This window comes from Aquila chrysaetos, chromosome 20 (assembly GCF_900496995.4).
Source record: "Aquila chrysaetos chrysaetos chromosome 20, bAquChr1.4, whole genome shotgun sequence".
In the NCBI taxonomy this organism is placed as follows: Eukaryota; Metazoa; Chordata; class Aves; order Accipitriformes; family Accipitridae; genus Aquila; species Aquila chrysaetos.
Window position 1 is genome coordinate 16931051 of NC_044023.1, and position 18192 is coordinate 16949242.

Below are 18192 nucleotides of genomic sequence, written 5' to 3' on the forward strand. Positions count from 1 at the left end.
CTGCGCACACCAAGACTTTGAGGAGGAAGCCGGCGGTGCCTCCCCATCTTTTGACACCGGAGCAGGAGGCCCTGTTTTGCATTTACACCAGGGGCTCAGCAGGGGAAGGCACCTCGACGAATTTTGTCCCCCTTCAAGACCTCCCCGGGCCACACAGGAGCAATATAAAAGGAGTCTGTGTGCCAACGAAAGCCGGGCCCCCGTTTGATTAATATTTCTCCTGCTGCCCGGCATTGATCACTGCAAGTGTCGGGGTGACCAGGTCATGCACCTCCAGAGTCGGTGAGACCTTTGCTGTCCAAAGGGTTCAGGATCGAGCCCCCGCTGCCCTGCCACCGGGGCCGGCAATGGTTTTGCCGGGCGGCTGATGTACCTGGTGTGGGGGGGTTCTTCTGCCCCTCTCCATCCCCCGCATCCCCACAGCGGGCAATCCCCTTCTCCCTATGTGACGAGGACATCCCCTCCATAGGAGCGATGGCCTCTTCTGCACGCCGGCTGTGTGACGCTGAGTCGGCTCCCCGGAGCTGGCAGCTCCATCGCCTTTCCCGTTTCCAAGGCTGGCAGTCCCTGCACCGCAGGGAAGAGCCTGGGACAGCGGGGCAGGGATGGAGGAGAACTGGGGCAGGATTTAGCCAGGGATGGCTAAGAATGGAATGAAACCGGAATGAAAACAATCATTTTGGTGCCTGGTCTGAACTCTCTCCGCCCAAACCTGTTGGGCAATCGAAGCCTGCCACGGCACCCTGCGGGCAGCCCATGGGAGAGCTCCTCCCGGACCCCTTCCTCCTGCCCGCGGTCCCCTTGTCCTCCTGCCACCCACCACCCTCAGGCCCACCCATCACCCACACCGCAGGCGAGTCGGAGTTTCTCCCTGAACCACCGGAGCGGCAGCTTTATCTCCTGCTCCAGCCTAAGGGGCTGGTTTTGCTGGGGACCGATCCCGGTCACTCAGAAAAGCACCGTCTCCCGTGGGAGACCTTATCTCAGCGCTGCTCGTGGTTTGGCTAAAAGCACGGACCGGGAGCTCGGCGAAAGGAGAGAGCTGTCAGAAGGAACCGGGGTAACGGGGCAGGAAAGCGGGAATTGCCAACGTTCCCCAATTCCTTCAAACCCACAGGCACGGGGGTCACTGCCAGAGCAGCGCGGCAGGGCTCAGCCTCTGGGAACAGACCCAAATCCGCCCTACCCAAAACCTGCTCAATATTTGCGTAGGTCCCGGCCAAACAAGGGCAGCACGAAGCAATAAATTAACCCTACAGAGGTATTTCTCAGCTCCCCCTTCCAGCCAGCACGCATGAGCGTTTCCTCTGCATTTTTTTTTTTTTTTTTTTTTTGGCAAGCCCGGGTTGCAACCCCAAAACCGCAGCCCTCCGGCACCCATCTCTGGCCTCGGCAGCTCCCCCCCCCCTCCAAGCCCCCTCCATCTCCAGCATCATCCCACGCCGCACGCTTGAGAGCACAAGCGACGTGACCCCGGGGAAGGGCGAAGGGGGGGACCCCCGCTTACCGCTTGCCATTCGCCGGCCGCCCAGCGGTGCGTGGGGCACTCGGGGAGGTGACAGTCCCGCTGCGGAGGGGGCCGGCCGGCCGGGTCACACTCTGCCTCCTCGGCTGCCTTCGGGGTACCGCCGTGGCAGCGCACGGTGCGGCGCTGGACGCCCTGGCCGCAGGACACCGAGCACTAGAAGAAGGGACAAAAGGTGAGCGGCCGTCCCCGTCGCAGCCGTCGCGGTACGGTCCCGGGGTTCGCCCTCCGCTCGGGGCTCAACGGCGGCGACGGCAACGCTCTAACGCTTCAGCTTCCAGGTGAGGCTTTTGCGTGGCACGAGGGAAAAATTTTGCGAGGGCAGAGCAGACGGGCTGAAATCCCTGCTCCGCTGAAGCCAGCGGGAATTTTTGCTGTTGGCTTCAGGGAGGTCAGGATTTCCCGGACGGGGTTTTTATCGCAAAACTTTCTGGAGATAGCGGCGCTGCTAAATCAGCGCAACACGCCAGAGGCGGCGAGGCTCTGCATAGGACTTCTCTGGGCGCTTGGCTCAAAAAAGTAATAGTTCAAAATATATCAAATGCCACAAGTGTCACTAGAGTGGACTTCAGTGAAAAGCAAACTTGAATTATATAGAAGAAAGTCTGGAGCAATAGAGAGGTAAAGGTATGATACAGCTGGGATTGCTTTCAGCATGCATCTAAACGTGCACATGCACACAAGCCAGGGCATACTGTTAGTTTGTGAAAATAAACGTCGTCTTTAAATTAACTGCATTTCACATTTCCTTTGTTATACAGCAGGCACGTTTCTCCGTGCTCCTAGGCACAGCAAGAAAAGCCTGAATTTCTCTGTTTCTCAGGCATCTTCAAATTATTATCTACACTACAATGCTTTTAACAGCTTGTTTTTTCTTTCACGCAACATTTCTTATTGTTGTGGCTGCTCAGTGTAATATGTTTAGCAGTACTTAATGTCCCTCTGGTATGGATTCTTCCTTGCTAGATCTTAAAGTATATGATACAGACTTGGAATAAAAAGAATTTGCATTTATAGAAGAAAGCCTGTAAAAATCAAAGGTTTGCATTTAAACCACAACTATTATGATTAGCCTTTTGCTGAATTAACAATTAATATAAGCAACCTTAGTTAATACATCAGGAACTAAGAAAACAAGTTTACTACCTATTATTGCAATACCCATAAAAGCAAGCCTTCTTAAGGCAGGGAATTAAGGGGCGCCTAACGGGGAAGCAATTCTCTCTTCTGCAGAGTATTCCTCCATAATGCTCCGTTTGCTTTACTATCCAAATGCCCCATAAAGCCAAGAGGACCAAAGAAAAGCTGACTATCAATATTCGCCTGCCTTCAGATATTTGTAAGAGGGTGGGAGTATTTTTGTGTAACTTTTGAAAGTAGCAGAGAGATTTCTGTCACTGGTGATGCAAATGGTGCCCATATGCTGCGCTGCCTCCCTGTGATTAACGGCGCTGTTTGTCCTACGCATTCCATAGGGGACGGTTAAACTGAATAATGGCCACAAACTTGGAGAAACGTATACACCAGGATGCATCCCGTGCTCTAAAACGCCTTTTGGTTTGCATTTATCACCCACCTGAAAAGCACACGCCCGGGTACGTTATGATAAGGGAGCGCAAGTCACGCCGGGGCTGTGCTGTGTGTGACACCCAGGCAGAGCAGATTTGGGGAGAGGGAGGTTGGTCCCTGGCTGTGCAGGGCAAAGCACGGCACTGGGCAAAGCCGTAGACTCATTTCACCGCGCGCCTGGGTGAAATTTTGCCCCCGCGTAAGCCCGTGAGGATAAACGCTGCGCCCCGATCGAATCGGTGGCAGGACTTGCAGTGGGGGAGCGAGCCGCCCCAGGACCCCAGGCCAGGGCTGCTGCGTCCCGGACCGTCCCCTGGAAGCGATTTGAACCCCCTTCCTGCAAGCGAGCGAGCAAGCAAAGAGCTTTCCCTGGGGCTAACTGCGAGAGTGCACGTAGGGGAGGCTCTTCTTGGCTGAACAAGCTTCCTAAGCGCACTCGGGGGCCAGACACGCAGGGCAGCCGCAGTGCGATCCAGCCACAGCCCAGGAGGAAGGAATACCGGCGTGGCCCCCACCCGAAAAGACGAAGCCGCAGGTGAGCCCAGCCCTGGGAGCACGGGGGGGGCTGCGGTGGGGCTGACCCGGCCACAGCAGGGTATTGCTGCTGCCAGAGCACGGGGTCCTGATGAGGAGGGGGCAATGGCTGCACCCGGCTTGGGCAAAAGTTGGTGAGTTGGGGTCACGGGAGTTTTCGCGGGGGATTGAGGCATCTCCTCCTGCGGGGTGCTTGCTCCCGCTGCCTGCTGCAGCATCAGTATTGCTGTGGCTCTGGCTCGATTTATGGCTGGCTTCGAAATAACGCCATTATGCCCTATTACAGAGGCAAGAGAAGGTGGGTTTTAACACCACTTTCATCCTGGCTATTTTAATCCAGAATACTGGTCAGCCAACCTGTGTCTATCTTGGGGAATACAGCTGGCTGACGCTCCCAGAAGATATTCAGTTTAGGGGCAGCCAACTTTTGCTGTACTTATATATTCCCCTACGGGATGCCACGAGCCAGGCAGCCCGTTTGTCTTTTCAATGGAGTCTATACGTTTTCCCAGGAGTGCTCCTTTCTCCACTGTCCATCACCAAACTGCCGAGTGCCAGCGTGCCTATAGGGAAGCTCTACCTGTGTTTTTAGACAGGGCTGGATTTCAGCCTGTAGCTGAAATATGTAAATATCAGACAGTAGAATAAATATTGGTATTTTTGCTAAGTGAAAGGTAAATGACCATAATTGATACAGCTTAGGAGATGCAAACACGTTAAATCTGGCATTTCAGTGCAGACACAAGCACATTTAAAACTTGGCGAAAAAGCCTTTTTTCTTCCCTTCTGATTATTACGGATATATTAAACATGCTTTGCTACAGGAAAGTGGATTCATAACAATCTAGAAAAGAATTAACCCAGCCTCTGAATACAAAACGTCCAGAGAGAAAAAAACCTGGGAGCAGAGCACCAGCTTAGCCAACTGCTGACTGGGATTAATTTTTAACCATTCCTGTATTTTTTTTTTAATCCTGATTTTTTTGAATCATTCCTTTTCCCAGAAGGAAGGAAGGAAGGAAGGAAGGAAAGAAAACCCCTAAAGGTACATACAACAGGTCCTGCACATGTATTGCGACAAGGAAGATGCACTTCTACGGGAAAACCTTGCCTTATTTCTCACGCAGACTTTTGCTGGTTTACCCAGGACAAAAGGCAGCCAGCTCACAGCAGCTTAGCTTTGGGATTATCTTTCAGAGGCAATTAGACCTTCAGAAAGCTTTTTTTGATAGTATCTAAGTGCAAACTGATCACGGCTCCTATTTTCAACAGTGGCACCGGTGATGGGGAAGGTGACACGGAGTTTCCGTGCCCATTTAGATCCTGATCTACTGGGTATTCAGAATGCCAAACCCCTGCCTGTTTCATAGCCTTTATGAGAAGTTCAGCACCTAAATCTACCTCGGCTCTAAGGCATTAAATCTTTTGCACAGCCGTGCACACATCTCGCAGGGATGGCCAAGGCTGGTGCTCCAAACTTCTGACAGCCCCAACTCTTCATCTGTCGGAGGCAAAGAAACGCTGTCAGCACAAGTGAGGATCTGGACACAAGGAAGCCATGTCAGAGCATTTCATCTGGCTTTAAAAAGCCCAGTTTGATATTGCAGAATGAGTGTTTCTACCCCTTTATTTTTTCCCCAAGCAAGATACCGGCTGGCTGAGCACCTACAGCATCAGGGACACGGGCTGAGGAGCTACCCCTAGAAATGCCTGCCTGTTCTTAGCCTTATCATTAGCATACAAATATTCCTTAATTGCCTAGTCACAAGAGATTACCTCAGGCCATAAATCACCTCATCCTCCTATTAACTTGAGTTTCTTTCTCCACTTGCATAAAATTAACTCTGATCATGCAGTGGAATGTTGGAAATTTTAAAACACTTCTATCAATTAACATCAGTGTATTTTAACGCAATCGACAGACCATTACATTATTATGTTTACAATTATTAGCTGTAAAAAATTGCTTTCAGGAACAGTCACTTTAAATAAAATGCAAATCAGATATGACAAGACTATCTAATGGCCTCGTGTTTCTTTTCAGTCTAGCTTCTGTATAAAATCGAGGTTTTGGTCCTGCAGGTAATAAAGGTAATCATATTGACTTAATTTCCAATATGGGAGCAGTACCGTGCATTTCACACGGCTACGCAGGGCTACCTGGGTGCTCCCAGCCATGCCTTGGGTGAAGGACCCAGACCTCAGTAACTGAACTTCCATGGTGAATGCACACTTGGTCTTTTACACACGTAATGGCAAAGACTCCTATCCTATGAATATAAAGGTAAGCATTAAAAAAAAATACAAGTCTGAAAACAATCATAGAACTTCAATGGGTTTATTGTCTTTTTTAATAGTCGACATTAAACAACAGTATGCTGTTCTAGTCCTAACATTTTCATGTGTGCCTGTAGCAGTGTTAACGGTTTATCTTTCAGGGAACTTGCATACAGCGAGAACTGGTGTTTTGTACCTTAATTTGGAAGACAGACCACAAGAGAACATGATGTTTTATAAGTTAACAGTTCATTTAGTCTGGGATTTTCAATAATTCTGCCGATTAGCACCCTAATGAGGTAGAGGGGAAAGCGAGGTTCAGAAACAAAAATGTGATGCAGCAGATTCAAGGGGATGACAATGACATTATTTTCAGGAAAACAAGGATTCAAGGTATGCTTTCAGCAAACAAGATGCTTAGTAACTTCAAGCACTTTCACACTTCCAGCAGCCTCTGCTCTATGCATCAGTGTCTGACTTTTTAATGAAGCAAAATCAAGCGATGAGCTTGTTAAGAAACAAAAGGTAGTGAAAAGCATTTTTAATGAACAGCTCTGATTATTCTTTAGGCTTTCCCAGGAAGCTGATAATAAAATTAGTTTCAGATTTCTCAAAACTAAGGAAGATTTTGCTCGGGATGTGACATCTTTAAATAATAATGATATTAAAAACACGAATAAACAGTAGATTCTCTTTAATATTATATACTGATGCCTTTTCTAGCAGAAACTTAAAATACACAACAAGGAATTTGCTTTCAGATAGACACTAAAAGCAAGTTGCCATGTTTTCAGCTGCTGCTCCACTCCTGTCCATGAAGCTACACTGTTTTACACCACCTGAGGATCTGGCCCCAAACTTTTACCCGTGAAAAATTCAAGAGGACAGAAGTGATGGGAAAACCAGCTTCCAACCAATTTGACAGAGGAAGAATATCAAAGGGTGCAGAAGGGTACACAACACGTCTCACCTGTCCCCAATCTCCTGCTTTCCACTTCGGACATCTGCCCCCTCTGCATTTCTTTTGCACATTGGGCTTAGCAAGGTGCTTGCAATAATCTTCTTCTACATGCCTCCCTTCCTTTGACAAACAGTACACACTGCGGTGCTTTTGGCCCCTTCCACAGGAGACAGAACACTGTAAATATAAAGTAACAACAGATCAGCTTTCACACAGGGCCATCTACACGGTTATACACAGGCCATTGCTACCCAGGGCATTTTCTTTTAACTGGACCAAAAAGCACATCCCCCGGTCCCCGGCACCCTACACAAAGCTGGAGGGGATACGGAAGGGCAGAATTGAACCACTGGAAATGCTTCCATTTGCACTTAATATTGCATGATATTCTTGGTCACAGCCCCCCAAAATGCCAGCATCAAATTAAAGAAAGCAGCTGACATTCAGCAGGGATAACAGGCTGGATTCCTGGCATTGCTCCAGTGGTTTCAAAGGAGCAGAGTCATTTTACAGGGATCAAGACAGGAGCCCTCAGTATCTACTTCGAAGAACTTGAAAGGAACCATTTCCATTTACCTAGGCACAAAGGGAGGTCAAATGTTGGTAAATCAGGAGAGTAAAGTGTGATATACACCTTTACAGAGGGAAATAACTGCACAAAGGGCAAGGCAGAAGAGAAAAATGCAGACTTTCCATGTCCTCTGTATTAAAGCTCCTGTTTGCTTTACCAGCGTAGACTGATTTACTTTTTTTTTTTTTTTACTAAACAGACTGAAACCAGGACATGCTCATCCTTAAGATTTATGCATTTTGAAAACAACTTAGAAGGTGGCAAGAAGGCAGAGCCTGAAGAATCAAAGCAAAAAGCAGATCAGCAGGTATGTTAGCTGTAAGCTTTGTAGCGAAGCAACTAATTTCAACCTCCTTCTGCAGGTTCACTGAACTTTTTCAAACGTGACCACTTCTGGCATGCAAACCCCAAGCAACTTCACTTTGATTTCAGATTAGTCTCCTCCAAAAGACTTAGGAATCAAAGGGGTCTGGAATCGCGACAAGAATTTAATATGACAGTTTCGTGTAGAACAAGCCTCTTACTCAGCATGATGCACCCAGAGACTCAGCTTCAATTTCTTCATTACATGTTATGCAAGTCATTACATGCTATGTCACAAGCATCCTGGTTTAATCCTTGAGCACAAACACCCTGGTTCAACCATCTCTCAATATAAAATGTTCTGCTTTCTTTTCAGAATGCCCCAAACATGCAGAGATGAGGCTTCTTCCTTCATTTCGGAGCCACTCCATCAGTATATTTCCTAAGAAATAAATTACAGCCCAAGCTCTTCCCAGTCTATGAAAACATTTCAAACCTAAAAAACTACAATTTATATATGTAGCAATTCTGGAAGATCCATTAGAATAGAAATCGGCATATGCATTGACAGCTGTGCTTATTTTAAATTACAGCACTACTTCCAACTCATTCGGTCCCTATTGTGTTAAGAGGTACAAAAAGAACCAGCGAGAGAGCAGTAATATGCTCCAAAATAGAAAAGTTCAGACCAAGGTGGAGAGAATTGGATGTAACTCCTAAGATCAGACGTTGCTGCTTAAAAGCTTGCATAAGCAGTGTTCTGAAAAAGGCTGTTTTCCTGCTGCAAGACCTTTACAGATTGACAAAAGGTAGCTGAGTCCCTTGTGATCAAGAGGGTTTAAGGGCCATTAATGATGCTCCTCCTAGAGAGGCAGGGAAGCCAGACGAGCCTGCAGCAGGGATGGCCGCCTCTTGAATTTTCCTGAGCCCAGCTCCAATTTCAAGATAGGCCAAAACCCCCAGCGAGTAACATTCAACTTTGCACTGAGAAACAGAGGAAATGCTGTCCCTTGTTCTAAAATAAGACTTTCACGAGTTACCCAGATTCCTAAACTTCACTTTTTTTCTTTAATATCAATAGGAAAAAGATTGAGTTAATGTTATCCTATTTTTATAAGCTTTCAAATTTCATCAGAAGCTCATTTTTTCATTCTCTCTATGTCTCTCCCTAGGCAATGAACGTCAGCAGCAAGAAGGAATGTCAAATCCTACCAAACCCAGTTGTAAGCTTCTAATACTTTCATCCATTTACTATCTTTGGACTAAATACCAACACTGATGCTTTAGTGAAAATTCAAGTGCTTCTCCGTAAGCGCTCTCCATGCAGGTCGATGCCACTTTACTGTGACAGTCAAAGCTAAAGAGTAGATTCACTGACTTGATCAGCGCTCTCTCTTGCCCCACATCCCAAGCCGGTACAGCCTTGCACATCTCTCCAATTTAAAAAATACATTGGATCCGCTACTTATTCTAAAGGAAGAATACCCACATTGTGCAACAACACAAGCATGTTTCTGGGGACCTGAAGTTGGTCGATAAATATTTGATCTCACAAATAATATGGTGCTAGTAATTTCCAAAATTATTATCCCCCTTCTACAAATTGCTTAACTTTGGCATGGAGCCCGATTCTGACATTTATCTTGCCAGCCCATGATGAAACAACAAGACTGCATGCATACCTTGGTGCACTCAGAGATTGAGGCATAATTTGCCTAATTTTGTTAATACTTCAATGTAATTCCCAAGATGCTGGAATTAACGATTTCTGTGTCTGTCTTTAATATAAATCAAAGTTAGGCGGCTGTGCATTTTTACATCTAAACCACCCGTTTGCTTTCATGTACACGTGAGTTATGATCTCATTTGCACTGACAGAAAAGAGGTTGAATAATCTAATGTAACCAAGTATCAGAGACTGAAAATTCCTTTGCAACGAGTCTACTTCATAACTGCCTTCTAATTCCTCTCAGGTATTTCCAACTTTCATTTGGTACGTAGATTTTAAGCATATGTGAGCCACATGCAGCAAATAATTTAATAGTGGGCTTCATCTCAATGCCATATGACTTAGGGAAGCAATACACCTAGCTACTGCCATCAGCCTCATCATTTATTTCAGACCCTGGAGAAACGTTGCATTTCATTAGCAGGACTCTTCATCGCTGCAAACGCTGCCGCCTGCTTACGGTACCTAACAATACCAGTACCATAGTGAGGTAAGCTTTGACCTTGCCTTCCTTAAAACATTTGAATATCACAGACAAAACCACTCCTTTCATATTTCTCTTTTTTTTTTTTTTTTAAATTTCTTTCCTATCCCCCATCCCCATAGAGAATACTTCCAAGTACTGGGGATGGACAGGTGGGTCTCAGTGGAATAGCAGCCTCATCCAAGGCTCTTTGCAGTCAACAGAAGGACTTCTACTGGTTTTAATTGCCTCTGGATCCAGCCCTGAAGTAGTAGCCAAGGTACTGTATTGACTTTTTACACTAACCAGCTTGCTAGAGTCGAGGATCATGTGCACTTGGGCATGCCCATGGTCAGCCTGCCTCTGCCTCCACTCAAATGTGGGAGAACGTTGCTCTGAAATGCCGTTTCCAGCCTGTGATTGAGGCACGGCAGCAAACAGCACCCCTGGGTGAACCCGGGAGGACAGCCAGGCACGGAGGATGGTGGGAAAACAACATGTTGTGTTGTTTCTTAAATAACCCAAGATGATTGTGGCACATAAAATAATAGAGAAATACTATTTCAAAAAATCAGCTATAGCCATCACACTAAAGACTCTTGTAAACGTTCCTCTTGTTATAACCTCTATTATCTCCTAAAACCACTGCAGTCACACCTAGTGCTTTACATGGAGAATAAGAACAAAAGCACTTTCCTAAAAGCATTAGGATCAAAGCATTTGAGCACAGATTTAATGGTTTTATGTTTATTGCATGATTAGTTTTGTTAACATGCCAAGAAGCAGGGATTGGCATGCTGCTGATTTTTTTCAAATAAAACTGCCTAGTTTAACTAAATGCAAGAAAAAAGTTTAAATAAAGATGACAAGAATATTTCGACAACTGTTTCCAGAAAGGTCACAACACGATGCTAAATCTCTCCTGCAATGCATCACTCTGCTCTAGCGCAGTGGCAAGCTTGTGTTTTTGTTTCCACAAAAATTTGTTTTCTGTTTCAGAGTTCAGGAATGATGAAGATCATTCTGTTTTACCAAGTACGTGCAAATTGCTTTAAACTAACCCTTGCTGCGTTTCCTATTCTGATATTTTGGAAGATGATTGGACATCTTGTTCATTAAGACCTCGGTAAAATAGAAAGGCTGCTACTTGATTCACTGGGCTGGTAGCAGGAAAAAAAAAAAAAACCAACAAAAAACCTGAATATGTACCCCAAAAGCTCTTAAAAATTTGTACAAAATTTCTGGCCGGTTGGGCCCAGGTTGTGTCCCTTCTGTGGGTGACCTGCTCTTCTGCACTGGGAGCTCATGCTGCCAGGCTGGGGGCTAGGAGCGAGGTCTGTCTGGCACCAAAAGGACTCAACAGCCCTGGGCACAAATGAGCAAATCTTGGTGAAGAGGCAGCACAGAGAAGTCAAGAAGAAAGGGAGCTGCTCCGCTTCTCCTTAACTTTGTGCATTGAAGGGGCAGCTTAACACGGGGCACAAAAGCAAACCACCAGAAAGAACCTGGGCACATTCTCTCCCCAAAGTGAAAAGTTTCAGAAAATGCTGTCAGACCACTTTTCCAGGCCCCCCATGCATCAGCCGACGATTTGGGAGGTATTTGAGATAATGAATGCAAGCTGCGGTGATCACCAAATGAATTCCCAAAGATAGGTATGCTCTGATAGCTCACCAAGGGCAGGGCTGGGGGCTGGGAAGAATTAGACTAAAAATGTCTAAAAATGGCAGATTCTGCCAGGAGCAACTTCTTGGAGGAAATTAAAATCAAGCCTTGTAGGTTTAGATTTCCACACATTAAGGATTATATGGAAAGTAAGCGCTCGTAAGTAAGCCCTCGTTCATCCTTTCCAACAATCTGAGCTGAAACATGTGCTGGATGAAATAAAGCAGAAAAATGACAGAGCCTTACAATGCTTTACATCCCCTTTCCGTGGGGGGCTCTGCTCCTGGATGTCAGCAAACTTCTCCAGCTACGAGAAAAGCCCAACCATGCATCCTCATAGTTACATTTCAGCATCCTTATAGTCTACATCAGCTCTTACTATAACTTACACTGCTGCTATCAGATGCTGAAATCACAGCACTGTGACTTCTGTAGCTATGAAGTCTCTCGAGCACAAGGGACATCAGAAGACACACCACCGAGGAAAGCCTGGATCGTTACTTGCCAGCTGAACCTTCACTAGAAGTCTTAAAATGCCTGAGCCTTTGTGAATTATCCAGCAACAGAGGCTCTGTGGCATCCAAACTAACTTAATTAGCCTCACAACACAGCAAGGTATCTTAGCAGGTAACTCTCTTGGCTTCAGTGAGACAAGCAACAAGGCTTAAACCAAGGGCGCAGCTCCATGCTATGGTTTCTCCAGCAGCTGCGGCACTTTAGGAGATATTTAGGAAATATTTCTTGCCGCTTTGAAATCCTGTTCCTTCCACCGATCCGTTTTAGCACGGTCTCACACCTGGCTGCATCGGCACGGTGAGAAGTCCATGCCTGCGGGTGGGAACACGGAGTGCGGGGCAGGATTCACCCAGCCAGGCTTTCCTTTCCTGCAAAACTGTAAGAGGGAGCCGTACCTTAATGCGCACGGCTGCCAAGAGTGTGTGGTCATGGTGATTTTAGCTGGTACAAGGCCAGAAAATATATCTGATTTTTGTACATTTAAAAGGGAAGAGTGGTCTCTACATTCAAGGGAGGGCAACTGGACCAGAGACCTGAGCAAAACACACCAAAGCATTGCACTGCAGTTTAAAAGAGGCTTTAGAGACACTTAATCCGTGCTGACTCCCCAGAGGAATGGGAGGATTGAAAAAAAGACACGACCATTAGGGATTTTGGAGTGTGTAGTCCAAGTATGTTGGTGAGCATTGCCCAGAACCCCTCTGGAAACGTCCCAAGGAGCCCTCGTGGAGTCGGAGGGCAGCCCTTGGTGTGCCCAAGAGCAGGCTTTGCCCCGCTGTCCCCAGGAGCATTCCTCGCCCCAGGCACGGGCGGAGAGAGAACATCCATGCCGGCTCAGTGCATGTGGGGTCTCCGTCCTCCCGCTGCACTGCTCAGCTCTGCAGCAGAGGCACAGATTTTCCCAAGTGATTATTTGCAAAAGGCAGAAATAAAACAATTCACTAAACCTTCACCTTCCTGCTGCCAAACCAAGCCGCAGAGACTGGTGAGTGACCTCAGATGATGTCTCGTAACAGGTTAAAAGAAAAAAAGGCAAAAAAGAAAATTTCTCAAAGAAAAGGGTCCAACTTGATGTCTTACTGCAGCAGAGGGAAGAGGCTGGTGTGTCTGGAGCCCGTTCCTTCAGCGGCACAGATTGCCCAGAGGAAAGGATGCTCTTGCGCTCTTTAACACCTACAAGATTTAAGGGCCTGAGCTCTGAAGTCAATACAGTAATTTCCCTGAGCTGGGAAACCTCACATGATACACGGGAGAAAAGCAGGTAACTGCAGCAGGAGGAGAAGCCACGCATCTCCTCTTCTACAGCATCCAGCTAGTAAGTAGCACCTTCTCCCCCCCTTTCACTTGCCCTGCTGTCACATCCCATACAAAGGCTTCCCCACGTACAGAAATCAGCAGGGCTCAGAACACACACAGCTGCCTTAAAAGCTATGTCCCTGCCCTGCTCCAAGCTATCTAACTTGAACAACAAACAAGCAAAAGCCCCTAAATAGCCACTGGCAGGTCTCTCCAGGGAGGGAGGGAGGTGTTAGATGGCATTTCCTCAAATTAGGAGAAGATGTGTGAGCTACCCAAGGACGCCGGTATAATGGAATGTGGAAGGCACTGATGAAGCCTATTTTCCATGCTGTGGCACTTTTAGGAGAGTAGCAATTGAAGCAGCAAGCAGCCTAGGCTAACTGACACTTCATATTTTTAGTGAACGGTTGTATTATAACGCCATTTAGAAGTCCCAATCAAAACCAGGACTTCTCCGTGTCGGATGGAGTGAAACACAAAGTAAAGAGCTTGCAAAGGAACGTCAGCCTTATTTCACAGACATGCATCGCACCAGGAGTTTGCAGGAGTGTTGGGAGGTTTCCTGCTCCCAGGTTTTATAAAGAAAATCTCGGATTAATGCACTAGGGATCAAATACTGTCAGCCTGCATACGGTCTTGGGCATCAGACAGATTTTCATCCATGCTGCTGGCTCACTCGCCTCCCATGTGAGCTAGTAAAAATTAAAACATGAATAGAGCATTAAGTGCCTTTGGAACAAGACTGACTACATCATTTTTCCTTAATGACTTCACAAATCACTCACCAGGAAAGTTAGAAACACAGTAAATGTCTTTGTGCTTAGTGTCCCTCATCATCACACATCCTTGTTTCTAAATGCTACAATGCCTAGGATCTGAGCAACAGCAATTGTTGCAGTTTGGGGTATACAGTGTGAACCTGGAGTATGGGCAGAAACGCGTGCAGACTTCCGAACGCCCAGCTCAGGGATCTGCTTGAAGATGCTGAACTTCACAGCTCATCCCTGAAAGCGTGTCACTGCTCTAATGTGTCTCCTGCAGTCTAATGCATATTTCAATTACTGCACTCAAAGCCAGTGCTTTGAGAGACAAATATTCCCAGCAATTGCCCTCTTACTTATTGCTTCATTTCTCCCGGGTGTGCGAGCGTGCGCATATGTACCTGTATAGGAGGTCTGCAGACTTTATGAAGTCAGCAGCCATGGATGGGCCACCCATGACACAAAAGCTGAAGCCAGTCATCGCTGAACAGCAGTGCCACCACTTGTACGAGTTCAGGCCAGCTGTACACAGCCTAGAGAATGACCATCTCATTGAGAAAATGTGTAAGAGGGGAGGCATAGAAAGGCAACCACGGAAGGCACACCAAATGCAGCCAAACAGCCACTGTACTTCTTTGGGAGGAGAAAGGCAAGTATTTTACAGTAAGTTAGGACAGAAGCATGGGTTGGACTGTGCACGGTAAGAAACGTCAGTGAGTACTAATAGAGTTACCTGCTCCGAGTGGGAAGGTGCAGTGAGGAACTTGGGAAAGATGCATCATCTGGGAGTAGGGGGAAGAGAAGAGTTCCTAGATACAAGAAAATAACCTTCCTGAGTCTAACCACTGGTCCAGCTCACATCTGTCCTGGCAGTGGCAATAGAAGAGGCTGTCAAAGGAGAGCAGACGAGACTGGCCATTCTCTGCAGCTCATTACCCTGCTACTTCCCAGGGAATTAGGGAGGTTAGAGGGGACACTGCTGCCCAGTCCTTTTCCTTCTCCATCAGACTAAAAGACACTAGATTTAACCACCAGGTCAGATCGCAACGGGTGCAAAGACTAACAGGTGCCTGCAAGGGAGGAGTGTGGATTGCAAAAGCTGAGCACTGAGTTGCAGGAAATCAGTCCTGCGAGGAGTCGATCCAGGAAAGCACTTAAGTGCAGGCTCAGCGTTAAGCACACGGTGCCACAGGGTGGTCCCTCACCTGCGGCGTAGCAGACGGGCTTCGATGGCTGTTATCCTGCTCTTGGAGCATCAACACTAGCAAACAGGAGACAGCAGAACCAATAGCAAAAGTATACCTATATAGTTCTCCTTATTTAAGGAGAAACAGAAGTAGCAATGAAAGATGGTGATGATAAGCAAACAACAAAAATGGAAAGGAAAATAAAAATCGGAGATTTTAGACTAGCGAGAGAGGAATAAAGTGATGTTCCTCTACCAGACAGCTGGGTACCACTGGCTTCATGCACCTGTAACCAGCTTGGAGCCACCAGCTGTGGCTCTAAGCCTCGGCAGGGACGGTGGGTACTGAGCTGAGGAAAGAGCTGCACGAGCATCCATCACGGCTGCCCCAGAGGAGCAACAGGCTGAAACTCTTCAAACAAAAACCCCAACTGCATTTACCCTCTGAGATGAGCTCTGAGAAGGGCACGAGGCAGTGAATATGTGGATGGTAAGACGGCTGGCACGGCTCTGCCCTCCCCAGCTGTCACCCAGGGATGAGCAGTTTTGGAGGGTGGCTGAAGCTGGGCACTGGCGGTGGGATGCTCTGGACTGGTGACACACAGCAGGGAGTACAGGGAAGGGCTGAAATGGGTCTGCTTTGTTCTTTTAAACAGAAGCAAAGAGGTCTGCACTGTCAAAGGCCTTTTTCTGACTGGGGAACCAAAGCAGACAACTACTTGCCTTTCATCAGCACACCGAACTGGGAATCCCTGGAGTCAGGCGGTCTGACTGATCCCAAAGGGGAGACAGCCAGGAACCCAAGGGACAGCAGCCTTGGTGGGCCAGCCTAAGCGTACAGTAAACAGCTCTGAGACGGAGACAGCTTCAGACAGATAGCTGGGGATATGCATAGGCTACCAAGTTCTCATTTTGGCCTGGATCAGCTTTATTCAATCTTCACTAAGGCATCTATTTCTACCTGTTTTTCTAAAGCCACCCAGTGCATCCCTCTGCCTGGGTTATGGGTGCTGGGACTGTACGTGCAGCCTTCCTCTGCTGCGGCAACATTTGTCCTTCCCCCACAATCTCTCGGGGTAGGACTGTTTTTATTAGTTTTCCGATAATACCTGGCACTACAGAGAAATACAGACTTGCTGTCGCAGTCTCAGAGCCTAAACCATCATCATATGAATGAAGGACAGAAAAAGCAACGTGAATCACTGAGTGACTGGAGAGTTCAGCGTGCCTATCATTTCATCTTCAAGGATGGCTTTGTTATTGCAAAACATGTGTAAGGAATCATGCAGCAGCTCAGTAATGCTGCTGTCACAGCAAATTCATTTTCTGCAGAAGAGAGTAAGAGAACAGTAGAGTTATAAACACTTGCAACCAAATCTGCCCCTGGTTATCACTTCTGCCTTAGCAAGAGCTGACATCCTGCCTGCTAAGAATGTTACCAGAACAACGTCGTGGAGAATACTGCTGTTGAACAGTCTATTTTCAGCCAGCTTTGTGGGCAAGGTATTTTGTAAACAACGTGTTGGGGCTTTGACAGAATTAAATACAAATAACCTGAACTTTCCACTGACAGCAATTCTAAGATTAAAACTCCCGAGCGCCGGCTCCCTGACACAGGCGTTGGCCAGGTAGCCCTCCCGCTTCCCACCAAGTCCAGAGCCCCTTTGCCGCTACCCACGTCCCTGCGTGCAGCCGAGGAGCCCCGCAAAGCCGTCAATGCCACCAGCTTCCAGCTAAGGGGATACAGCAATGGTGTCCTAACCCAGGCCTGAATTCATGTTGATAGTAACAGAGCTTGGAGCTTAGCCAGCTAATATTCTAATTATTTTTCGCCAAGCTTCCAATTCTTCATTGTTAGATCAAAAGGCCCTCAAAGATTAAGATACCAGCGTTTCTGCCTATTCGATAAGGAGGTGGGAAGCACAGACTGCCCTTTTGCAGGCACTAAGAGCTACGCAACCATTGCATTAGCAGCTAGAACTTTTGATACCCAAAAGCGATAAGTACTTGACAAAGCAGATTACTGTTAAGATTATAATACTTTCCGGGAAAAACCAACCAACCAAAAAATCCCCAAACCCACCTGCTCATTTTCCACAAATCAAAGTCAAATAATTACTGTCCCAGTGCCGCAAAGCTCAAATGACTCACCCGACTGAACCAGGATAGGGTGCTGTGAGATATAATTGTTTTACCTTATCTGTGCTCATTTCCTAACTTGGAAAGAATGAGAAGCCCACGACAAGTTAATTCAACATTATTCATAAATTGTATCAGGATACAGTTGGATATTACGGTAAACTCCAAATTTCACAGAGATCGTTGCAAGGAGCAGATCTGCTCCGAGAGAAGTGGATTCAGCCTCAGGTTTTAAGTGAAGCGATGGGCAATACTCCCTGTGAATATCTCCCTCGTTCTGGAGAACATGGTGAGATTTCCTCTCGGTATTCGAGAGCATGTATGGAGATCTGTGTTCATACCATAAGGCATTCAGAGGAGAAAACACACTCTCTGCATCCTGGTGACAGTCTCTGCATGTTTTCTAAAGCATTATTTTAATAAAAAGGTCAGGTCTATCACACGGCGTACAGTTCCGCAGTGTTTAAATACATGTTCTTAAATAAGCACGGAAATAAAAGTGTCACCTCCTCTTAGTCCTCTTTGAACGTACATTATAATGACAAGGCATCTCACCAGACTCCTGTTAAAAAATTATCATTTACATACAGAATCTGTTTATTCATTTAATTATGTCTTTAAAACCTGGATTTAACCAGCCAGATAAAATCACTTGTTTACTGTATAAAATCCCAGTGGAATTTCGCCTGAGGAC

General features: G+C 46.7%; 1 protein-coding gene and 1 long non-coding RNA gene across 7 annotated transcripts in view; one reads left to right on the top strand and one right to left on the bottom strand.

The window, feature by feature from the left end:
• The window catches only part of ADAMTS9 (ADAM metallopeptidase with thrombospondin type 1 motif 9), an 87198-nt gene that overhangs the window by 18298 nt on the left and 50708 nt on the right, over positions 1 to 18192 (bottom strand). For 3 of the 4 annotated variants that reach the window (XR_003927700.1, XM_030043758.1, XM_030043761.1), the window contains 2 exons: positions 6876 to 7043; positions 1508 to 1681 (listed from right to left, as the gene is read on the bottom strand). Coding sequence is in view for 3 of the 4 variants with exons in the window: in XM_030043758.1 (XP_029899618.1) it covers positions 1508 to 1681; positions 6876 to 7043 (342 nt within the window). In the remaining variant the exon portion in view is untranslated. The remainder of the gene's footprint in view (positions 1 to 1507; positions 1682 to 6875; positions 7044 to 18192) is intronic. The other variant, XM_030043759.1, reaches the window with a different exon arrangement.
• On the top strand, positions 1588 to 17977 carry LOC115353809. Of its 3 annotated transcripts, none has more exons than XR_003927705.2 (5): positions 1588 to 1700; positions 7637 to 7744; positions 8913 to 8963; positions 9863 to 10212; positions 16016 to 17977. It is a non-coding gene; the product is annotated as an uncharacterized LOC115353809 (long non-coding RNA). The 3 variants fall into 3 exon arrangements; XR_003927704.2 differs by lacking the exon at positions 1588 to 1700 and adding an exon at positions 3105 to 3629; XR_003927706.2 differs by lacking the exon at positions 1588 to 1700 and adding an exon at positions 6837 to 6950.